We start from the raw sequence: 21,635 nt of genomic DNA on the forward strand, positions 1-21,635 counted from the left end.
TCTGAATAGATTTGAAGATGAAGTGTCAAAACTAAAATTACAAGTAAAATTTTTGAGACAGACTGTTCATTTCCTTCAGAATGGCAGGTCCTTTTCTCTCAGAAAATTACTTTCATTTTCCTTTCTCAAATAATAACAGACAAAACATATTTTATTCAAGTTGGCATTCCTTCTGATTTACTTGAAGGTGTGTAACTGAGAACTTCATCTTGTGGAACCTTTGGGTTGGCAGCAGCCCTTTCTGCTTTTGGAGACAGACGCGTAAGAGGGTTTGTCTTAGGGCAGTTCTCAGGACAGAAGATCTTAGTCCTTTAGACCTATCAGTCGCTAAACACTGATGTAATGTGTGTTTAGAATCTACATTGCCATCATTCCTAAATACTAATCAAGATGATTCTATTAGGGCAATGCGGCTTCTTATATAATTACCACATACCATTTCCTTCTTTCTTTCCATGACATCTCTAAAATCTTCCATGAATAAAACATATGATCCAAATGAACAGCTTTGAGTCTCCTTGTATTTTTTTTAATTTCTAAAGTGTTAATAAACAGTGATTCGATGTCATTTTTTAAAAGAAAAGGTAAAACCAGATAAAGGAGCTAGCATTTTTTCTGATACAGAGTAGGCATTTATAATCTACAGAGTTTTGACTTTAATATGCCGACGTGTAGTTCATCACCATCTGAGGCTCAGATGACGATGGGAGCGTTGGATAAGTTTTGGTAAATAGTTATCGGATTAGGAAAGAAGAATCCCATATTCACATAAAAGCAAAGCAGTGTGTCATTTGCTACCTTCTGGGTCAAACTTCCTGACTGTACAATGTAGTATTTTAAAACATCGAAAGATATTGAGTAGCAAAGTTGATATTAATTCACTTTAAAAGATTTCAGATGACAATCGGGTATTAAAATAGAGCGGACTGGACACTCTTTAATTCTGCTTTGTGAGTGGGTAATGGAAAGCTCAGTACTAGGCTTTTGCCAGACCAAGTTTAGGTGGGCAGAGAAGTGACACAGTCTGAGGGGAAAAGACTTAAGCTGCTGAAAACCATTGTTTATGGAGCATTAAAGACTAATCGCCGAGAACTTCCTGATGCGACTCTGGATACAGCTGATGGCAGGTGTTATTTTATTTTTAGAGAAACCTGTATTTCATAAAGAACATAAAGAAAGGGTGAGTTTTCTGGCTACACGCCACAAAGAATGGTAATTTATAATTAGCGTGGTAGAGAAAGAAGCACATTGACACTTACTTGGGCGTCCCTTCATCATATAGGGTTGGTTCCTTGCATAGAAACAAAAAAAATGTACATGTCAGTCCACAGCACCCCATGCCAAATCATTCATTTTCATTGCATAAAAATCAATTCACACTAATAATCTATTCATCACAAAAAGCTTTATTGGCTTAAAAGGTTTCAAATGGCCACGATGGAGCACAAGCTGCTTTAGGAGAGACGGTTGGGAAACTTAAACTTATGTTTATCACTTTGCTTCATATCCCAAGTAAAACATGTGTGTCCACGAGACATTATTATTTGTACAGTATTTCTTTGTTGGTTATTGAGCCTAAACTTAGAACCTAATTTCAGAATAGGGACGCGTGGTGAAGGGAGTAGAGAATGAATCTCTTAGAGTTTGGCAAGCATGCCTACACAGTCAGTATCATTGACAGGGTTCATGCTAATCACCAGAGCTAATTACATTTAGGAGGTGACCAAAGTGAAAGTTAACTCTTTCACCAGTACTTATTGAGAACAGATTCCTTCCAAAAAGAGACATATATGGATATCAGTAAGAAAACATTTTATAATAGTGTCTCCTTTGCTTTCTTTTACTTACTTCTTTAAAACCCTCAATTTCCTGGCTAAGAAAAAGAAGGATGCATCTTACATTGCATCTTCCTTCGTTGGTACACGAAATATATTGAAAGATATTAATGAATAATAAACTGTAATTGAATCTTACTTTGTCAACTTTCAATATTTTTCTCTTATATTTTCAGCATAATTGGTTATTATAATTGCTTTGAATAAAGCACCGTTAAGCCACATGCTCTGTGTAGACTTGTTTAGCCATCAGGTTACATAATATAAAGCGAGAGAAAGCAAGGTTGACTGGATTCAGTATTTTGATAAATACACACAACTTTCATTAAATGCTAGTTAAATGAAGGAGATGTGTTAGGGCAATAGAGTCCTTTGTACCTCCAAATAACTTGCCAGCAATTCTTTTGTATTTCTGCTACTATATTTAAGAGCTGCTAATTCTCCCTCTTCTTATCTTTTAGGAAATAAATGATGTGGATGTTCAGGAACTTGTCAGAAGGTCCATTGGAAGGTTAACAATTATTCGGCAGACATTTCCAGTCCCCCAGAATATAAGTCAGCGCTGTTTCCGTGGCAACCATCGAATTTCTTCAACACTGTGTGATCCCAAGGATCCCTTCGCACAGAATATGGAGGTGGGTCTTAAAGGGTGGAGTATATCTTCCACGGTGCATCTTCGGGGGCCTGGAGTAAAATCTCTGAGTGACACTAGAACGAGGTGGCATACATTATTGTTCCTGGGCACATTCTGTCCTCTGACATCTAAGTGCCTTTAGCAAGGAGTGGAAAGAGCCTTTGTCTTTGATCCTTTTGATCCTACTGTAGGAAAAAATACCTACTTTCTTAAGAAAAGTACAATAAGTGAATCTTCCTTCCTTCTAAGCAAACAAGCAGATACAGGACATTTCCTGGAGGGGACTGGGATTGACACACCCAAGGTTGCACTTCAAAGTATTAAGTGAACAGAATGGCTTGACTTCTGGGACACAAAAGGCAGGGATATTTATTCCCTTTTAAAAGAATTGCGAGATTGAACAATTTTAACTATTTAAAAAATAGGAAAGGAAAGCATATTTAAACTTCCAAACGCATTGTAGTGCTGTGGTGCTGTAAAATTATAAAAAATGACTGTCTTTTACCCCCACTGGCACCGCAGTGCCCCAAGGTATCTAGTGGATATCTTGCCAGAAACCTACATCCCAATTCCATGATGGCCCAGTGTCTACACACTCCCTAAAACTTAAATCGCTACATGAAAGAACACACAACACAAAAACCTTTGATCCAATTGGTAAGATATAATTGCCCACCTAAACATACAGCGCTCTATACAAATCCATCCCTTAAGATTATTCATAACAACCTGTAAATATAGAGTGGATTCTTAACGTCAGCCTCCATGTTCTCTCCGTACTTCTCTGCCTTCTCATTCCAGGCTCCTCCTCTTGCGTCAAACTTTTCTCCCATCCATCCTTGCATCTTGTTCAATGACAGGCCTCGTTCTATCTGTACCTGCCTTCACCTGCATAATGAAATCATCCCACAGTGTTGTTTGTCCATACCCAACTCACACAAGGGACACTAACACTCTTACCACTACAGAAGGATTTCAAATTAAACACTAATTTCTGAATAGGAGACTGGAGAGCACCAAGTTTACACAGCTTACTCAGAAGCTTGTCCTTTAAACAACTCTTGCAGCCTTTTTCTCTTCCTTTCTTTTTTAAAAGAAAAATTGTATCAGCTATTTTCCTCTTCTACTGGAGTTCTCAATCTGTCCATTGGAAACCGGTGTTAAAGAAAGCAGGCACCAGCAGCAGGGGACCAGGAGAAGTTCTCCAGCACTGCAAAAGGCAGGGGGATGAAAGAATCAATCTGTCACATCCACCTATACCTGTAGTCAGTACTGCAAAACAAACCTTCGTGGTACAGCAGTCTCTATGTTTACTGCAGGAGTGCTGTGTCAGCATCCGAGGATATTTAAAGGATGATGTTAGGTATCCGCAAAGATTAGTCATCATCAAATTTGCAAATCAGAAAAATATAATGTATTCTAGAAATGTCATCCTTTAAAAAGTTTAGTGCTGAAAATATTTTACTATCTAAAAGTGTTTTAATAATGTGGGAATACAACTTGAAGAAGACTAATTTGTGTCCCACAATATCTCATAAGGTAATTGTGCAAAACCAAGTCTTTGATAGCTAAATTCCACAGCCCCTTTCACTCACGGGCTGTTTAGAACATTGCTATTTACCCTAACATTTCCTCATATTTATTTGTACTAAGCCCATGGCTCCAAGATTATTGTGCATTCAAAGAGCTGCCCATTACTAGGTTGTAAGGAGGTTAGCTTTAGCCTCTTCCATGGCAGAGGCTCTGAAGCCTTACCATGCTTGTCTAAATGTTAGTGTGTTGCTTTTAATTTCATGTTCACGATGGATTTCTTACATCATCATTGATTATGAGGATATCGTGAAAATGACAGGAATCTAAATGGAGGAAAACAGAAAATAAGTTTAATGTAGAAAATTATCAAGTGTTAAAATCTCTTCACATGGGACAAAGTATCAGAAAATATAAACAACACTTAGGAACACCAACGACTGTCATTTGAGGAAAACAGAGAACATCAAAGTACATTTGCCTAACAGTGTAACTGTTGATTTAGATAACCACACAGGAAGCATTTTCTCTCTGTGTCCTCATTCAGACTTATGGAATGTTGTACAGACACACCACCCCGCCTCTTATTTCTTCCTTTTGTTCTCAAATCTACAAATGAAAGAAAACAAAACAATTAAGGTTTGGTTTTTTTTTTTTTTTTTTTTTTTAGAAATTGTTTCATATTAACTTACCTCTTATGTAAGAAGTTATTTATTCCTATGACAGAATTAAACTAAATATTTACTATGTGAAAATGAGAACTGACAGAAACTTTTTATATGGGAAGATTTACATAATTAAGAGAATGAGTTCAGAGCTCTTGAATTTAAAGTATTCCACTACAAGCGGAGTACGCTGTACTCAGCCCTTCTTAGGTTTAAAGCTTTATCTCACTCTAGTTAGAGAAAACAACTGAATCAAATGGTCCTCTGCACTAAACTCTCACTGGGTTCTCACTGCCTGCTAGTCCAGGAGTAGAGAGCTCCTTAGAAGCAGCCCACTCAACTTAAGTCTGTGAAGCAAAGCAGGTAACCGGGACCACAGGTAGACTTTTATCTCAGCATTCTGGAGTGCCCAGTTAAAAGTAGTGCCCACCAATGCAAGAATGCAAATAGGGCTCAGGTGTGCAGTAAGGCTAGAAATTGAATTCTAACATCGAGTAGACCTACAAACTGAGAGAAGATGGGGAACCATGGACCAGTTGGCAGGGTCCTACCCATGGCCTTTTAAATGTACTTAGAAAGGGATGACAGATTTGGAAAACACTGACGACAAATTTCATAAATCTTAAATTCGAAATCAAAAAGCAAATAACCCTGGATTAGCTGAAGTTGCATCATAAGTAACGATGACAGGGTGAATAGTAGAGTTTGAGGGAAACAACCCTTCCTGCATGTTTTAGTTTGCATGTAATGGAGAGAAAAAAGGCGACTCCCTATTTTTCCAAGAAAATATCTTCCAAGTATTAGGTTGTTGGTAGGGATAAGACTATGAATGCAATTTAGAGGGACAGACCTGGCCTTGTATGAGCAAAACTCATCATAGAATATAATTCAGTGAATTAGAAAACACAATGTGGTTTGAAGTTTGTTGTTATTGTTTTGTTTTTTGTTGTTTTATTTTTGGTTTTTTGTTTTTGTTTTTGTTTTGTTTTGTTTTGTTTTGTTTTTGACATAGTGTTTTTCTATGTAGCCCTGGCTGTCTTGGAACTCACGCTATAGACTCAGCTTGCCTTGAACTCACAGAGATCTACCTCCCTTTGCTTCCCAAATCTTGGGATTAAAGACTTCTGCTGCCATGCCTAGCCTCAGTTCGAAGATTTGAAGGGTATACATCCTTGCTTAAACAAGGCTTGCTAAATAATTGTTCAGAACAATCAGTGAACTAGCAGATATGATCACAATACCATTAATGTAATTTAGAAAGAACAGGGAAAGTGTGGGAGGCAGAATCAAGGTCCCAGAGATTGATTTACCTTTACCGTCTTCAAGACAAAGGATAACAGTCCTTTAAGATTAGTATACCAAATAATAGTAGTGTACAATACTGTGCCCATTTATAATAAGTTGTAAAATATGTTAGTAATCTTTTGAGTACTTCATATAAGAAAATAGGACTGTTTTTTAGAACAAGCAAAGTCAAACTAGACCTTTGCAAATAGTTTTTATCTGTTTACTATATTGGAGGACTACCAGTGTTATACATTACAAACTAAGTTTATACAATATTTGACAATTTTCTTCAAAACGCCTTAAGAAAGATGTTGAAACGTCCAGCAAAGGAAATGCCACTCAGGTATCCTCCATCCTAAGGATACAAAGGCAGTACATTCTGTCAATAGAAAAATATTCAAATACTAAAAATGGTATGCTTATATAGTCTGTTAACATTGTAACATCAGTGATTTTATAAAGCTAAAATATTTTAAATAATCTGTCAACTAAACTATTTATTTTTCTCTAAATCATTGAGTAAAACTGAATCACTTACATATGTCAATCGAATCTTACAGATTTGATATACTATACCTGCTTTAGATTCATTCTGTGGCACTGAATACATTCTGATGTGTACTGCTTGCCACCAGCTATTCTTTTAAGGTCAGTTTGAAGTACAGAGCCATGACCTTCCATAATGCCTAGATAAATAGCCTCTGCATAGTCTTTCAGAAACTTCTGTCCTCCAACTTAATTCTTCACTTGTCAATCTCCACTTGATCAAAATTGTAAAAGACATGAACCTATGAGGAAAGAGATTATGTAGCATTACATAATTGAGGTCAGAACTGTTAGTATTGACTTGTAATAATCCTTAAGGGTGAAATTCCAGAGAAATCAAGTAGTTCCACACTCAATTACATAAAATCTAGGTAGAAGAGCCTTGGTCTGACAGCTGCTCAAAATCGTTACTTTGAAGGCAAATTCAATATGATCACAATGCAAGTCAAATCTGTTGTGAACCACTTTAATACAGTCTTGGACTCTGTGTCAGAAGCACTTTGCCAAGATCAAGAGAGAGACTGTCTTCCTGTCCTATCTCCTAGTCAGCTCACATCTGCATTAATGTGTCAGTTCTAGTTATTAAACTTTTTAGGGAAAGGAGAAACAAGAGACAGACAAACAAAGAGGCCTAGTGTGGCAGGCAGCCTTGAAACTGTATCTGTTGGTGATCAGCAGAAGGACAGAGGATATTACAGGGCAAGTGACAGATGGTTCCTGGAGGTTTGCTGGTGTCAGAGAACAAGGGGGTGGCAGGAACATGAATAAGCTGTGAGAGAATGGATGCTGGAGTGCAAGATTGCAAAAGATGGGGTCATGTTCATATTTTCAGCCAGTCACTCGTGTGTGTAAGGGATGAAAATGTGCATAAAACTTGAAATCAGCTTTTTACACTCAGACAGATGGCTTGGCATCACTGTGTAGGAGGAGTCAAAGACCTCATGAAGACAGTGACTGGAAGATCAGTAGATGGTGTTGAAATGGAGGTGAGCAAAGGTGAACCTCAGAGGAGAATGAGAACCTGCTTGAGGAAGAAGTAATAGACTAGGAGAATTAACAGCTCAGAAAAGGTCTGAGTAGACTGTTTGCAATGTGGCCTTTACTATGAGCAAAAGTGCTCCGGAAATATGTCTTAGGTATGAAGAAAAAGACTCTCTGAACTGTCAGGTATGAAAAAAATGCCCAAATTCCTTATATCTCAATTTCTGTCATAATCACCTGACTTTCAACCTGATGTTCTTTTCTCCATTTTTCCCATTCTTTGACTTATTTTGACAATTGTTTATTGAAACCCAAGTATGTTCCAGACTGTTAGATAAGTCAAGAGGAGATTTAAAAAAAATAAGAAAACAAAATCACATAGAAAAAGGACATACAGCACACATCATCATTCACCTCTAAAAACATTTAACAGCACAGCAATTTCCAAGGGATGGATGAACTGAGTTTTCTTGAAGCCACAGAAAGGATGGCTGTCAAGATCTTTAGGGGAGGAGAAGTCATTATCTTCAGGGAATGACACAGCAACTTCTGCTTCAGGGATAGCTTCATCCAGTGTATGGGAGAGTGGTCCTGTTTAACACAGTAGATCAAAGAAGAAGCAAAATGCATGGAAAGGGAAAGGCAATTGGGAACATTAAGGGGGTGGGTGGTCATGGTAGGAAGAGGCTAAAGGAGAGTGGAATCATTGGGTGGACCAGATATGTAGTACATTCCTCTATGAAACATTCATGAAATAAATTACCTTTTAAAGGACTGCCTAGGTCATCAGACAGAAAGAAGGATTATCAGGAAAGGATTCTCCTGCAGTGTAACCTTTGAACAGAATGTGACAAAAGTTAGCTATTTGGAGGGAGAAAAAAAGCACCTAGAAAGATTCTGTCAGGCCATCTCACAAAAGCAAAGGAAGGGTCAAAATTTAGATGAAGGTGGAAGGGGTTCCAGGATAGACGGGGAAGCAGGGGTGAGAAGTGGCTCAGGATAGACAGGGAAGCAGGGGTGAGAAGTGGCTCAGGATAGACGGGGAAGCAGGGGTGAGAAGTGACCCAGGATAGACTGGGAAGCAGGGGTGAGAAGTGGCTCAGGATAGATGGGGAAGCAGGGGTGAGAAGTGGTCAAGGACAGTCTGGGAAGCAGGGGTGAGAAGTGGCCCAGGACAGTCTGGGAAGCAGGGGTGAGAAGTGGCTCAGGATAGACTGGGAAGCAGGGGTGAGAAGTGACCCAGGATAGACGGGGAAGCAGGGGTGAGAAGTGGCCCAGGACAGTCTGGGAAGCAGGGGTGAGAAGTGGCTCAGGACAGACTGGGAAGCAGGGGTGAGAAGTGACCCAGGATAGACTCAGAAGCAGATGTGACGAGTAGTTCAAGACAGGCAAGAAGGCAGGTGGAGGGAGTGGTTCAGGACAAGTGGAAAGCAAAATGTAAGAAGTGTTTCAGGACAGGCAAGGAAACAGGTTTGAAGAGTGGTCCAAGACAAGTAGGAAGCAGGGGTGTGGTGTGGTTCAAGAGAAGCTACTCAGGGCATATCATTTATGTCATTTCAAGAATTCTATTGAAAAATGTCTGTGGATTATTGGATATGACCCACTCATCTTCCGTGTGTTTTTTTTTTTCATTTTTCTGTTGGGACCTTGCAGTCTCATTCTGACCTGAGTTCAGGAGCCACCTTTAGCCTTAGATCTCATACTTCACTCACAATAGATTTCTACCAATCTAACCTAGTTCCTCCAACAGTTACCCGTGTTGGGTGATAGTGACAACAGCCTGCCCGGACATTTCTGTATAAAAATTACTTCAGTCTTACAGAGTACATAAGTGTCTTCAATACCTCTTCAAAGAAATTCCCACATCTACTAGTGCACATCTTCTATATATTTGCACATAAAATGATGCCTAGCAATCCCATATGATTAAAGATTCTCTGAGATGAGAAACGAAACCCACAAGGGGACATTGTAGGTTGTTGGGACATTCTGTCTAACGGCTGCGCATGCATCTAATTATCCCACTGGCTGGATCTCCGCAGCATTCTGTAATGTGCAGAGACGACATTGTGAATTTCCTTCTTGATTAATTATAATCACTGACAATCTGCATAGCCTCCCCTTGGTTTGCCAGAAAGACTGTGAAAATATGGCACTAGAAAACCTAAGAAAGCCGGAGTGCTTCAAGGTGAAAATGAGTTTCTATCACTACCTCTTGCTCAGCTTAATTTTTGCAAAGTTTTCCTTCTGAGAGACAATATACTGACATTTAGAGGCTTTCGCTGATGTCTTACCTCTCTTCATGGTCATGCTTCCTGGATAAATTCTAATATCCTCTTAAAACCTAGGCAACGTTAGTAATTGACAGTCATCCTGGCAAGACTTATTGAAGGATTGCAATAGACCTTGGGGGAAAACTCAGCTATAATTCACTTAACTACCCATGTAGAAAGCATGGTTATTGTAGACAAAAGGAAGTTATCAAAAGCACACATGCACAGTTGACCGGCTGATCATGGCATTTGTCCTGTCATTCAATCGTGGTATTGTGTATCACCACAGCTCTTTGTATTAATTAAGTCATTCTGGTGTTTATGAATACTTCTGATCACCATTCTTTCTCATTATAGAGGTCTCTACAATCACACAAAAGTGACTGCTTCCCACTCTGGATCCTATGACATTCTTATACGATCATATTTGAAACAATGTTGATAGTTGAATCCATGTGAATAACCAAAATGTGGAAAGTTGACATACTGAGAAACTTTATTACTCAGGGTCCCTCTCAATTTGAAAGTCTTAAGACTTCTGACTCTTCAGAGAGAAATAAGGACCGGGAGATTTTTCTAAGGACAGACACTAACAGCCTTGCCTCTGTCAAAGCTACTCTTTTTTAATCTTCTCTTTCATGCCCACATAAGCCAGAAAAGCAACTGAGGTATAGAATCAGACAGGCCTTGTACTCAGTGGGAAAACTAGTAAACAACTCAGTGAAGCATCTATGGATGGCAGGAGAGCTGCCAAGCTGTCATAACTCCTGTAGATGCCCAGAGTGGAGGGTCTGATGACTGCTGTCTAATGTCTTTCCAGATTTCTAACCTTTACATCTATGACACGGTGCTTCTGCTTGCAAACGCCTTCCATAAGAAGCTGGAGGACCGGAAGTGGCACAGCATGGCGAGCTTGTCCTGTATCAGGAAAAACTCCAAGCCCTGGCAGGGAGGGCGGTCCATGCTGGAGACCATCAAGAAGGTAACTATCCGTGAGGAAGAGGGCCCTGCTCTGCACTGGTACACAAAGCTGGGTGAGCAGGCAGGTGGGGTTGTGGCTAGGGATCTTTTACAAGTTTGTTTTCTCTTTAACTGACAATGCTGTAAACTCAGACCAGAAAATGGAGGAATGCAATATTTATGAAAGACAAAGATATATAGAAAAGGCAGATCTTCTTTATAAGATAAATTATACAAGAAGAGAAATTTAAATTGCCATGGAAGGTGCAAAATTTAAATTGTCATGGTCATGCCTTTAGGGTAAAGAAACAAAGGTTTTATGGTGCATGTTACAAGGTATGAAATGTTGTTCCTTTGTCTTTTGATTTATCGACCATACCATCACAGCTGAAAACACTCACAATAGGCCTCGTGGTTCCTCATTTGAGTAAAACAAGGTAAGCCATTGGACGCAAGGACATTTATCTTCTATTATAAACACAATTCTAAACAGTTAATAGGTTACTGTACTGCGAGCTATTTTGGGAACCGATTGTATACTTCTTCACTGGCAGGGGATGGCCTTCCGGGGTGACCTGACTGTGCTTAGCTACCTGCTCCATCCCCACAAGGGGATGCCATTTGTCTCTTCTCAGTGGTATAAGCACTCTGCAGTTGATTAGCCTCTCTGTCATGTCATCCTGGCTGACATTCTCCGTTTGTCTTGCACAGCTTCTTTGATTTAAAATGAAATGATTAATAAAACAAACAAATTTCTCTTGTCCCCTTTACACAGGAGACAGCAGTGAGAAGGTTTGTGTCGTTTACCTTACCTGTCCTTTTTCTTTTCTCCTACGTTTGCCTTTCTTTCCGGAAGCAAAAAGAATGACTAGTCACTTGAAATATGCACACATTTAGAAAATACAGTGAATTGTCTAGAAAAATTTCACATTGCATGTAAAATGGATTCTCAAAGAACAGGAAGCAAAGGAAAGTGATTTTTCAATGGACTGATGTTGATGTTGATAGCATTTCTTCTTTATGAAGAATCACTTTGCTGAGAATTTAGGCTAACAACCAAAGTACTTAAGAATTAGATATGTTGAACACACTGGCAGAGGGACATTTTTGCAATGGAAAATGAATAAAACAAATAGAATTTAAGGTGCTGCCAAATCTCCCGGCACCATCTCTGTAGAGAGCTGGCAGGTGCGAATCCAAGGGAGGTTGTTGAACATGAGTCCGAGCTGCCAATTTATTAGTTCATGATTTGGAGAGGACACAGGAACCTGCATCTATCTGTTCTCCCAAAGCTTTCTCCAAAAAGAGAGCAGTGGCCTAGGGGTTACTTAGGAAATATTTATTCAATGAGACTACAGTATGAAGGAAAGAGACACCATAACATACGGATGTTTCACAAGTACCAGTTTGATATATAAAGCGATTTGCTGTTGCACTTTTATATTTGAAGTCATTACTTATTATAATAATGAAATACTATCCTGAATAGCTATTTGCATAATACTACGCAGATATCTACCTCACATTCAAAATTTATGAATTTACAAAATTTTAAAATTTATAAATCCCAAGTCTGGAAAGTTTTGAATTATAATGACATGATGCCACATTACATTTTTACCTTACAGTTGAATAAGTAGTTCTCAATCTTCCTAATACTGTTGCCCTTTAATCCAGTTCTTCATGTTATGGTGATCCCAACCATAAAATTATTTCACTGCTAGTTCATAAATGTAATTTTGCTGATGGATCATAATGTAAGTGTCTGATATGGAGGATATCTGATATACATCCTTCAAACTGTCTTCATCCAGAGGCTGAGATTCATTGGTTTAAATTAACCTTAAGAGGATGGAGTTAATTTTCCCCAATTGTATCTTTTCCCCCTTCCTGATAGAAGTGTTTTGGGTCACTCTATTCAAACATTGGGACTGGAGATACTGCACACAGCTAAACACTGTAAGAGTCTGTTGGACTCACATAGCAACTCAAGAGAGAAGAGTGGGTGTTGGCTGGGCCACCAGAGGTGGCCAAAGCCCAGGGATTAGGTAAGCCTGTTTAGAGGCTGAGAATTGGAGCTGAAGAACATTGCCATCCATGGGAGCTAGAGACATCCCCCATTAGTATTAAATATGCAGCTGTGGCATTGACTTTCATTGCAGCCTATCCATATGGTGGAGCCAAAATGGGAGACAAGGCAAGGCAAAGCATGATGAGAGAAAGGCAGTATGCATACATCACAAACGAGTTCTGACTTTTAATCGTGGTGTTAATATTCTCGTGACAACATTTGGATTTATATTCATGTAAACACAGCACATCTATGTTAAGGGCATGCTGTATACACTTTACAGAGATATACAATATTGGTTTATTTTGAACAAATTATACAGAGTGCAGATAAGTACAAGAATGGACATCTGGCCCTGAATTAATTGTATTTTAATACCAGGATGGAACACAGGCTTTGGAACACGACGCAGCTGACAACTGTAGTGCAATAGAAGGTCACTGTTCCCAGAGACCCCTGTTTTAGTTCTGAAATGCATTGTAGGAAGTGGTAATACAATACTACAAGTAAAGCAGATGTTCAACCAATAGGAAGTAAAGGACAAAATCCCTCTCCATCCCCCAAACAAAAAAACGTATAGTACCAGCACCCCATATCATTGTTGTATACACAATTTTTGTATATGATCTTTAAAAGAATTGTAATTCTAAAGATTGAGCTCCTATCATCTATATTGTCCTTTTTTCGTAATCATCCTGAAAAATTTATATTCTTCTTTCATTTTTCCACTGCACTCGGTCTTAAAGTATGTTACTACTGTTCTATTTATGTATCTGTATTTAAGTGCATGTGTATATGTGCTTTATATACACATAAATGTATGTTGTATATTTGTTTATTTGTGGGTCTATGTATGTGTGTATGTTATGTCTACATATGTGTGTTATTGTAACGTTGTAAGCATATGTGATGTGTATGTTTCATATATATATTGAATATGCATATATGCATTGTTTATACATGTATGTTTCTATGTTTCTATGTAAGTGTGTTGAATGCATATATCTGTATGTGTGTGCTGTATATGTGTATTGCTGTATGTGTGTGCACACACTATTATGAATGGGATATACATTAGAGATAAGGAAGTTATTGATATTTATTTTCTTTTGGATTGCTCTGAAAACTTTAAAAACAGCTTCTTATACTTTTTTGTGCTTTTCAAATACATGTAGATATCACTTGCAAATAAAATTAGGGTTATCACTTCACCTTTCTTAAAGCATCTTAAACTTGTCTAGGCTAACTGCATTTACTTCCACTTCCAAATGTATAATTTATATTGTATTATCTTACATCAAAATATTTACAAGAATTAGGTCTATCAAGATTATTATTTAAAAAATATTTTTTAATTTATGATACAGAAAATACTAATGTCTTAATCTTAAAATTCTGATTTTTATTAATAACATAATTTTAGAGTAGTATGGTAAAATAGCATTATATTATTTTAACTTATTTTATAATATTATTCTAACCCAGTCTCCCCAAATTTAAAATGTAGAGAACCACACCACAGGAGAAGTAAATGATTTACTAAAGACTGTATTGATTATTAGTTCTAAGTACCATGTTTCTTAGTATTTTATGTTATTGATGTCATTTACCCTTTTCCTTGCTCATGCTAATGCTTGCAATACCCTGGCCAAACTCATTTGGTTAAGAAAACACCTATACCTTAAAATGATGGGAATAGCAATTTCTATTATTATAAAGACCTTTTCTAAATGTCCATGACTGTTTTTGCAGCTTTTATCATGACTATTTTAATGTATGTTTAATTGCAGTTGCAATGTTCATACTTAGGAAGATGTGGGCATGTGCTTTAACTGTATTTGTTGATGTTTCATAACAGATAATGAGCTTTCAAATATGCTTAATTTAATTAAATATGTAAAATGAGTAGATGTTGACCAGATACAAAAGGCAGAAGAATCTACAGACAACAGATTCAAGAATCACAGCTGAAAGGATCTCTTTATAACATTTATAAATTATTGTACTCAGGGCAGGACATATCAGCCCTCTGGCAAATAGCACATCTATACCATGCCCATGCAAAGAGGCTATGCTATGTTTATCTATTCCTACTCTTTAAGTGGTAACCTGTGCCCCATCTTGACAAGTATAAATATTCCTCCTTTTTTAGCTTAAAAGTTTGTTTGCCTATTATCTTTTAATTTTTATTATAATTTTATTTTTAAGATATTCATACATATATATAATAAATATGATCATATACACCTCTCATTTCCCTCCTGTATCTCACAGTGTACTTTTGGCATGTCTTCTCTATTTCATGTCTTATTTTTGTTGCTCTTGTTGTTTTGATTACCCATTAAGGACAATTAATACTGCCCAGATGTACTTTAGTGTGGAGTCATCCATTGGAGCATAGAAGACCTACAAGTGGGAGCACCCTCAAAGAAAAAAAAAACTAAAAAAACCTCTGACCATGTTTGAGACCCTTTTTGACCAAATTTTAGAGTAAAATGATTAGTTATCCATAGCAACAATGCCAAGACTATACCAGTAGGGAGACTGCACCTAACAGTTTAATATTATGGCAGGAAGAGTCCAGCACTGGGTGGCACTATTAATTTCTTCTCTCTTCCAGAAGCACACATAGAACCTTCAGCACTTTAAAAGCTTAGCCATCCAGAAGGAAGCCTGACATTTGGTTTTAAATTAATTTCTCAATGTCCTGAAACAAAAATGCGTGGCATTTTCAGCAATATGTCTTCCCATGTAGGTACGATAGATAACCAACAGCCTGTTTTGTTTTAGGTGACTTGTGTGGCCTTCTTCCCAGTATAACTAATAGGGAGGTATACTGTGCCTGGCATTGTCATTTTCACTTACTAACCAATGCTATACAGGGGCTTTGTGCATTCATGCATGATAATTCTATTTAAACTCCCAGGTTTTATTTAGAAGTTATCATATTAATTAGTGTCTTTCCATAAGGCTTGCATTCTTGGCTTTAGTTGAATCACTCACACACTCTTCTCTTCCTTCTTTATCTCACATCCTTATCCAAACTTAATCCTTTAACCTCTGAAGCCCCCTACCCACATCTTCTTTTATGCCCCATGCATGCAGCTTGTCATCCAATCGTGCTTTAATCCTGTGGCTTTTCATACATCTCTCCTTGAGCTAGCTCTCACCTTTATTCCCTGACTTTCCCAATCAGTCACGCACTTTCTTGATTAAGCTTTTGTGTACCTAGTATTACATAACTCTATATTTTAATTGTTTTAATCAATTATTGTTCCTCCCTTAAAGTATATTCTCTGTTGAACACCAGTTTCCACCTTTCAACATTGTTTCAAGTTAAACAACAGAACATACCTATGAGAGAAAACACGCAGCACTGTCTTTTGAGGCCTGAGTTACTTCACTCAGTTAAGTTTTCTTTTCTTTAAATATCATCTATTTGACTGAAAATTTCATGTTTCTTTCCATCTGAGTAATATTTCATTATGTATATGCTCCATATTTTCCTCACCCATTCTTCTGTTGACAGACGTCTAGGTTGATTCTATCTCCTATCACTGTGAGTAGAGCAGCTATGCACATATGTGTGTAAGTGTCTTGTAGGGTGTGTAAGCCTGGGTAAAAGCCCAGGGATAGTGCAGCTGGATCTCATAGCACATAGAGAATGTCCCCATAGCATCTATGCCCATAATTAGGAGATTCACTCATTTTGTCATATCTCATCAGTCTCCTGTGTTCTGTAAACCCCGCACACACACGCGCACAAACACGTGCACGCACTTAATACATCACTGATTTTTACTGACTAGCCCAATTACTCTGTCATATCTACTGAAGAACCTGTTTTGCATATTGGTGAAGCTTTTCACTGAACTTTTCATTTGGCTTATATAGAGTGTTTCATTTCCAGCTTAGTTTGTTTTTTTTTTCATTTCCAATTTAGTTTGTTTTTTTTTAATAAATCTTTTTATTGAATTCTGTCTTCATATATTGGATTGACCTCATCATTTAGTTCATTTTTGTGAGCTTGGAGTGAAACCACATCATCCTTGAGTTGTTTCAACAGTGTTGTGTTTATGCTTTTAAATTCTTTGTTTTGGGTAGTTTTTCCAAATCATTCTCTCTGGGAGTCATTAGTGTGGAACTTGTACTATCCTGTAACAGCATATTATTTTGATTTTTTTCCATTTTGTTTTTGTTTTTATGCTCCAACTTGAACATCTAGAGTTAGTTTGTTGGTAGAGATTTCTGCTTTCTTTTATCTTTTCTAAAAATTCTTTCAATGGAGGCGTTTGCAATGTTCAAGAGATTACTAACTCATAGGGCTAAATGAGGTATCACTTTATGTCATGGAATTGATATGTAGGATCTGAAGCTCCATTCTTAGTCCCGTTCTGAAGGTCAGGTACTGTCTTGTGTCAATTCAAATCTCTTGCATGGGTTTGTAGTTTGGGCTGGAAGCTGTGTGACTCCTGTCTATGGTCTTACTCTAAGGCAACTACAGCATCCTCCATGGATTTCCAGCTCTCTACACAGCTGATTGATGACTCCCATAATGTGTCTGTGCATCTTTCAGGTGCTGGGTCAGTTCAGGTCTCTTGCCTATGTCTGTAACCAGAAGCTGTGAAACCTTGGTACTTGTGGTTCCTATTTTGGGTTTGATTAAACCTCACTCTGGGTTTTGAATATTCTGTTGCTTTCTACTGCGAGGCAGAAAACTCTACCGGTGCCTATAGGTTTACTGCCCTAGATTAGATACAGAGTTAAGATCCTTGATATTGAAATGATTGCAAAAATTGTATTTCATTCACTTATCTATCACTCTTTTAGCAGGTGGTTATAAAACGTGGAAAATATGTCTCTATTATGAAATTCATATTGCAAACTCTTTTATAGTATTACTCAAAAAACTTACAACCTAGTACTAAATATTGACTATATGGACACTTGTTCTTTAAGACCTGTGACAGTAATGGTTCCCAAATACATTGGAAGGACATAGCATGCCTGTAGCCAGACTTTTGGCTATTTTATGAGTATTTTTCTTCTATTTCATCTCCCCTTAACTCTAGATAGGAAAGAAAAAAAACATAGAGAGGAAAGGGAACATAGTTATCATTAGACCACTTCCTGCAGATTAGGACATTGCATTCTTTGAGGCATGCTTAATTTTTCCTGTTATGATATTTAATTTCTTCTGGTTGTCTCTTCTTTGTCCATGGTTACTTAATAAACTACAACTAATGACAAACAAGCAACAACCCACCAAGGGCAACAATGCCTATTGGGGACCAAGAATTTATATAACCTCTGAAGAGTCCCTAGAATTCACACACTTGCAGAAACTATCTGCAGCTGTCAAAATCACAACCCTGCTAGAGCACTAGACAAATCATAGTCAGCTGCTATGGCTAATCTGAAGCACCCTGGTATCCTACACTTGGCATTCAAAACAAAACATATTCTTATAATACTTCTGTATTTTTTCAAAGAAACCAAGATTCTCACTGAACATATCTATGAAGGCTCACAGTAATGGAGATAAATTTCTTTATATTTTTTGCTCTGAAGTTTTCCCTACTTCTTGAGAGAATTCTATACCAAATGGTTACTATCAAACTAAATGGTTTAATCCCTTCCTTTCCTTAATCTTGAGATACATACAACCACATTTGTTGGCTCCTCAGTTTTACTTCTTGTTTGACCCAGTCTTGCCTCTTCTAGTCTCTTTCATATCGTTTCTCCAAAGTACTTTAAGCAAACGTCCTATGTACAATCAAATTTCCATCACAGAACTGGTTCTATTGGGACATGGCTTAAAATAGAAAATAATTAGAAAGAGTTGGAGGGACCTTATGGCATCTCAAAAGAGACCTAAATAGTAACAGGCTTTGCTGTGCAGAGTTGTGAGGAAGATGATCCAGATGGTGAGACACTCTAGCTGACACCTCAATTGAAATCAATCATATATACAATGACAAAGGTTGATTAATTTTTTAAATACATAGAACACATGGAAAGAATTATCTGTTCTAGAAAAAAATGACAAAAAGGAACTTACTTGATAGATTAAAAGATGAAAATGTATTTCATATGAAATCAGACCTAAGTATTAGAAAGAAATGATTATAGATTTGTATAAAACAAAAGGACAAATGAAAAATATTATATTGAAAATTTGTGATTATAAATAAAAATCGCTAGCTTGTTTATTTGTACTCTGTAATGAGTTAATCAAAATTCTCTGACTCAAGTATTTTCACATTGCCTTAATTGTTCAATTTCTTCCTAAATCTTTGTGGTAATTATTTTTTAATTCTTATTTTCAAAAACTAAAAAATGCTAGTGTATCAGGGTTTTCTGTAACAGTATATTATTTCATTTTAGTTGATAGTTAAAAGATATATGTTGAAACATGTTGATGTTTAACAAAGAGTTTTTTGAATGCCAAAAATATCAAAAATATCCAGTTTCCAAAGTAAAATATTTTCATTCACTAAGTGATGATTAAATGCTGCCATATAATGTACTTTTAGATCACTTAACTAAAATAGCATAATATCGAATGGGATAAGGTATTCTTATAGTGTCTGAAGCAAGGTATTGATAACTCAAAATGCCCTCAGACTTCCAGGGAAGGAGCCATTGTAGAGCTCTAGTGATGGGGACAGAACATAAATGGGCACAATCATAGAGACTCCTACTACTCCTGAGAACAGACGTGAGTCATGCTGCAGCCTCTACATCCACAGTGGCATGTACAGCTGGCAGGTTTTCAGGGGACTGAGAAGTAATTTGGAGGTTGCAGGAAGTAATGATAAAGAGGAGTCCTGGATAGAAAGATGGCTTATGCCATGGGCAAGGTGAGATACAGCTTATTTTGTTTGAAATCTTTCAAAATATAAATCCTTAGACAAAAAGAATATGTTGGCTATCTGTGGGAAAGCAATAATACATCATTGAGTATGTACATGTCTGATGGAGAAAAAGAGAAATTATGAAGACATGATATGCAAGAATACAACTTGAACTATAAAATACACTTTTCACAAATAAACAGACTTTTGTCATGGTGATTTTCAAAATTGCACAGTGGCTTAGGTACACACCATGGAATCAAAAAGATCGGATTTCAGATCCTTAGTATTTCCATTAAAAATTATCAGTAGTGTTTGATAGTCAATTAATGTATCAAATCTGGAAAGCTCTAGATTAGTTGAGAGACCCAGTTTCAAAACATAGGGAAGAGTTGTATTGAGGAAGACACAGGACTTTTCTCTCCATATTCCCAAGTATATTTTTCTGTGTGTGTGTGTGCGTGTGTGTGTGTGTGTGTGTGTGTGTGTATGAACAAACATAAGCAAATATCATTTATAGCCTTTTAAAAAGACCCTCAGAATTCACCAATAAATGTTCAAATTTCAGTTCACTTGTCTTATAAAGCAAGTAACAGCACATTTAAAAATATTCATTTATTTTATTTATATGAGTACACTGTAGCTGTCTTCAGAAACACCAGAGAAGGCATCAGATCCCATTAGATAATTGTGAGCCACCATGTGGTTGCTGGGAATTGAACTCAGGACCTCTGTAAGAGTAGTCAGTGCTATTAAGCATCGAGCCATCGCTCCAGCCCAACAGCATATTTTTATTTTGTTCAATGTTCATTATTTTGAGCAATCCACTTTAAAATATATCGATATATAAGATATATATATATGTATATATAAGCAATATACATGCATAGTTTAGAGAGAAAACTTGGAAGGACAGGGACATTAATTAGAACTCCTTAATGAATGAGTTGTAGTTGCTTCCTTTAAGGCATGAACAATATCATCTGTTTGCTGTAAGTCTTGCTGTAAGTCTTTACTGTGAGTGTGTGTGTGTGTGTGTGTGTGTGTGTGTGTGTTAATGTAAATATGCACATGTAAAGTTATATGCTTCTTCAAAAGTTTCTAAACACTTAATACAAATTAACTGACCTTTGCTGCCTATAGTTTTAAAAAGCTACCACCTTTGCCCTAGATCAGACAGTGCTCTGGGCACACCTGGCTTTCCTTTGGTTTTACCCAGCTTAGCTCCAGGATCGAACCCACCTTCCTTTTTACTCTCCTTTGCTCCAGGAGGGGCTTCCAGCTCCCGCCTTTAATCACAGGATAAAAGATAAACAGACAGTTTTGTACTTTATAATTTGCCTATTAGTCATGATTGTTGGGTGCAGATAACTCTTGCCTGGAAAGGCATACCCTTAGCAATGTGTTATCTCCCTAAACTTAGCTGCTTGTTCTGTCTAGGCTCTGCCAAGCATCCTTAGCCACCCACCAACCCATTCAAAAAGAAGGTCCTAGCTCCCCCTGAGATCTTACATGATTGTTGCGTCCTTCTTCGTCAAAAGCATGACAGAAAAAGCTTCTCTCCCTCCTTTGTTCTTCTCCTGGAACATAGAAGTCCCACCTGTGAGGTGGATTCTCAGGGGTGTTTTGATTTGCATTTTACTGATGACTAAGGATGCTCACACCAGTCAGAATGGCTAAGATCAAAAACTCAGGCAACAGCAAATGCTGGCGAGGATGTGGAGAAAGAGGAATACTCCATTTTTGGTGGGATTGCAAACTGGTAAAACCTCTCTGGAAAGCAGTCTGGAGATTCCTCAGAAACTGGACATTCCACTACCTGAGGATCCAGGTATACCTCTCCTGAGCATATACCCAAAAGCTGCTCCAACATATAACAAAGACACATGCTCCACCATGTTCATAGCAGCCTTATTTATAATAGCCAGAAGCTGGAAAGAACCCAGATGCCCTTCAACAGAGGAATGGATGCAAAAAATTTGATACATCTACACAA

At 37.5% G+C, this 21,635-nt stretch overlaps 1 protein-coding gene across 2 annotated transcripts in view; it reads left to right on the forward strand.

The window, feature by feature from the left end:
- The window catches only part of Grid2 (glutamate ionotropic receptor delta type subunit 2), a 1,491,717-nt gene that overhangs the window by 841,767 nt on the left and 628,315 nt on the right, over positions 1-21,635 (forward strand). For both annotated transcript variants that reach the window (XM_087659390.1, NM_024379.2), the window contains 2 exon segments: positions 2,297-2,470; positions 10,572-10,733. In XM_087659390.1, coding sequence (XP_087515516.1) covers positions 2,297-2,470; positions 10,572-10,733 — 336 coding nt within the window.

Source organism: Rattus norvegicus, chromosome 4 (genome assembly GCF_021556685.1).
Source record: "Rattus norvegicus strain SHRSP/BbbUtx chromosome 4, alternate assembly SHRSP_T2T, whole genome shotgun sequence".
Classification (NCBI taxonomy): domain Eukaryota; kingdom Metazoa; phylum Chordata; class Mammalia; order Rodentia; family Muridae; genus Rattus; species Rattus norvegicus.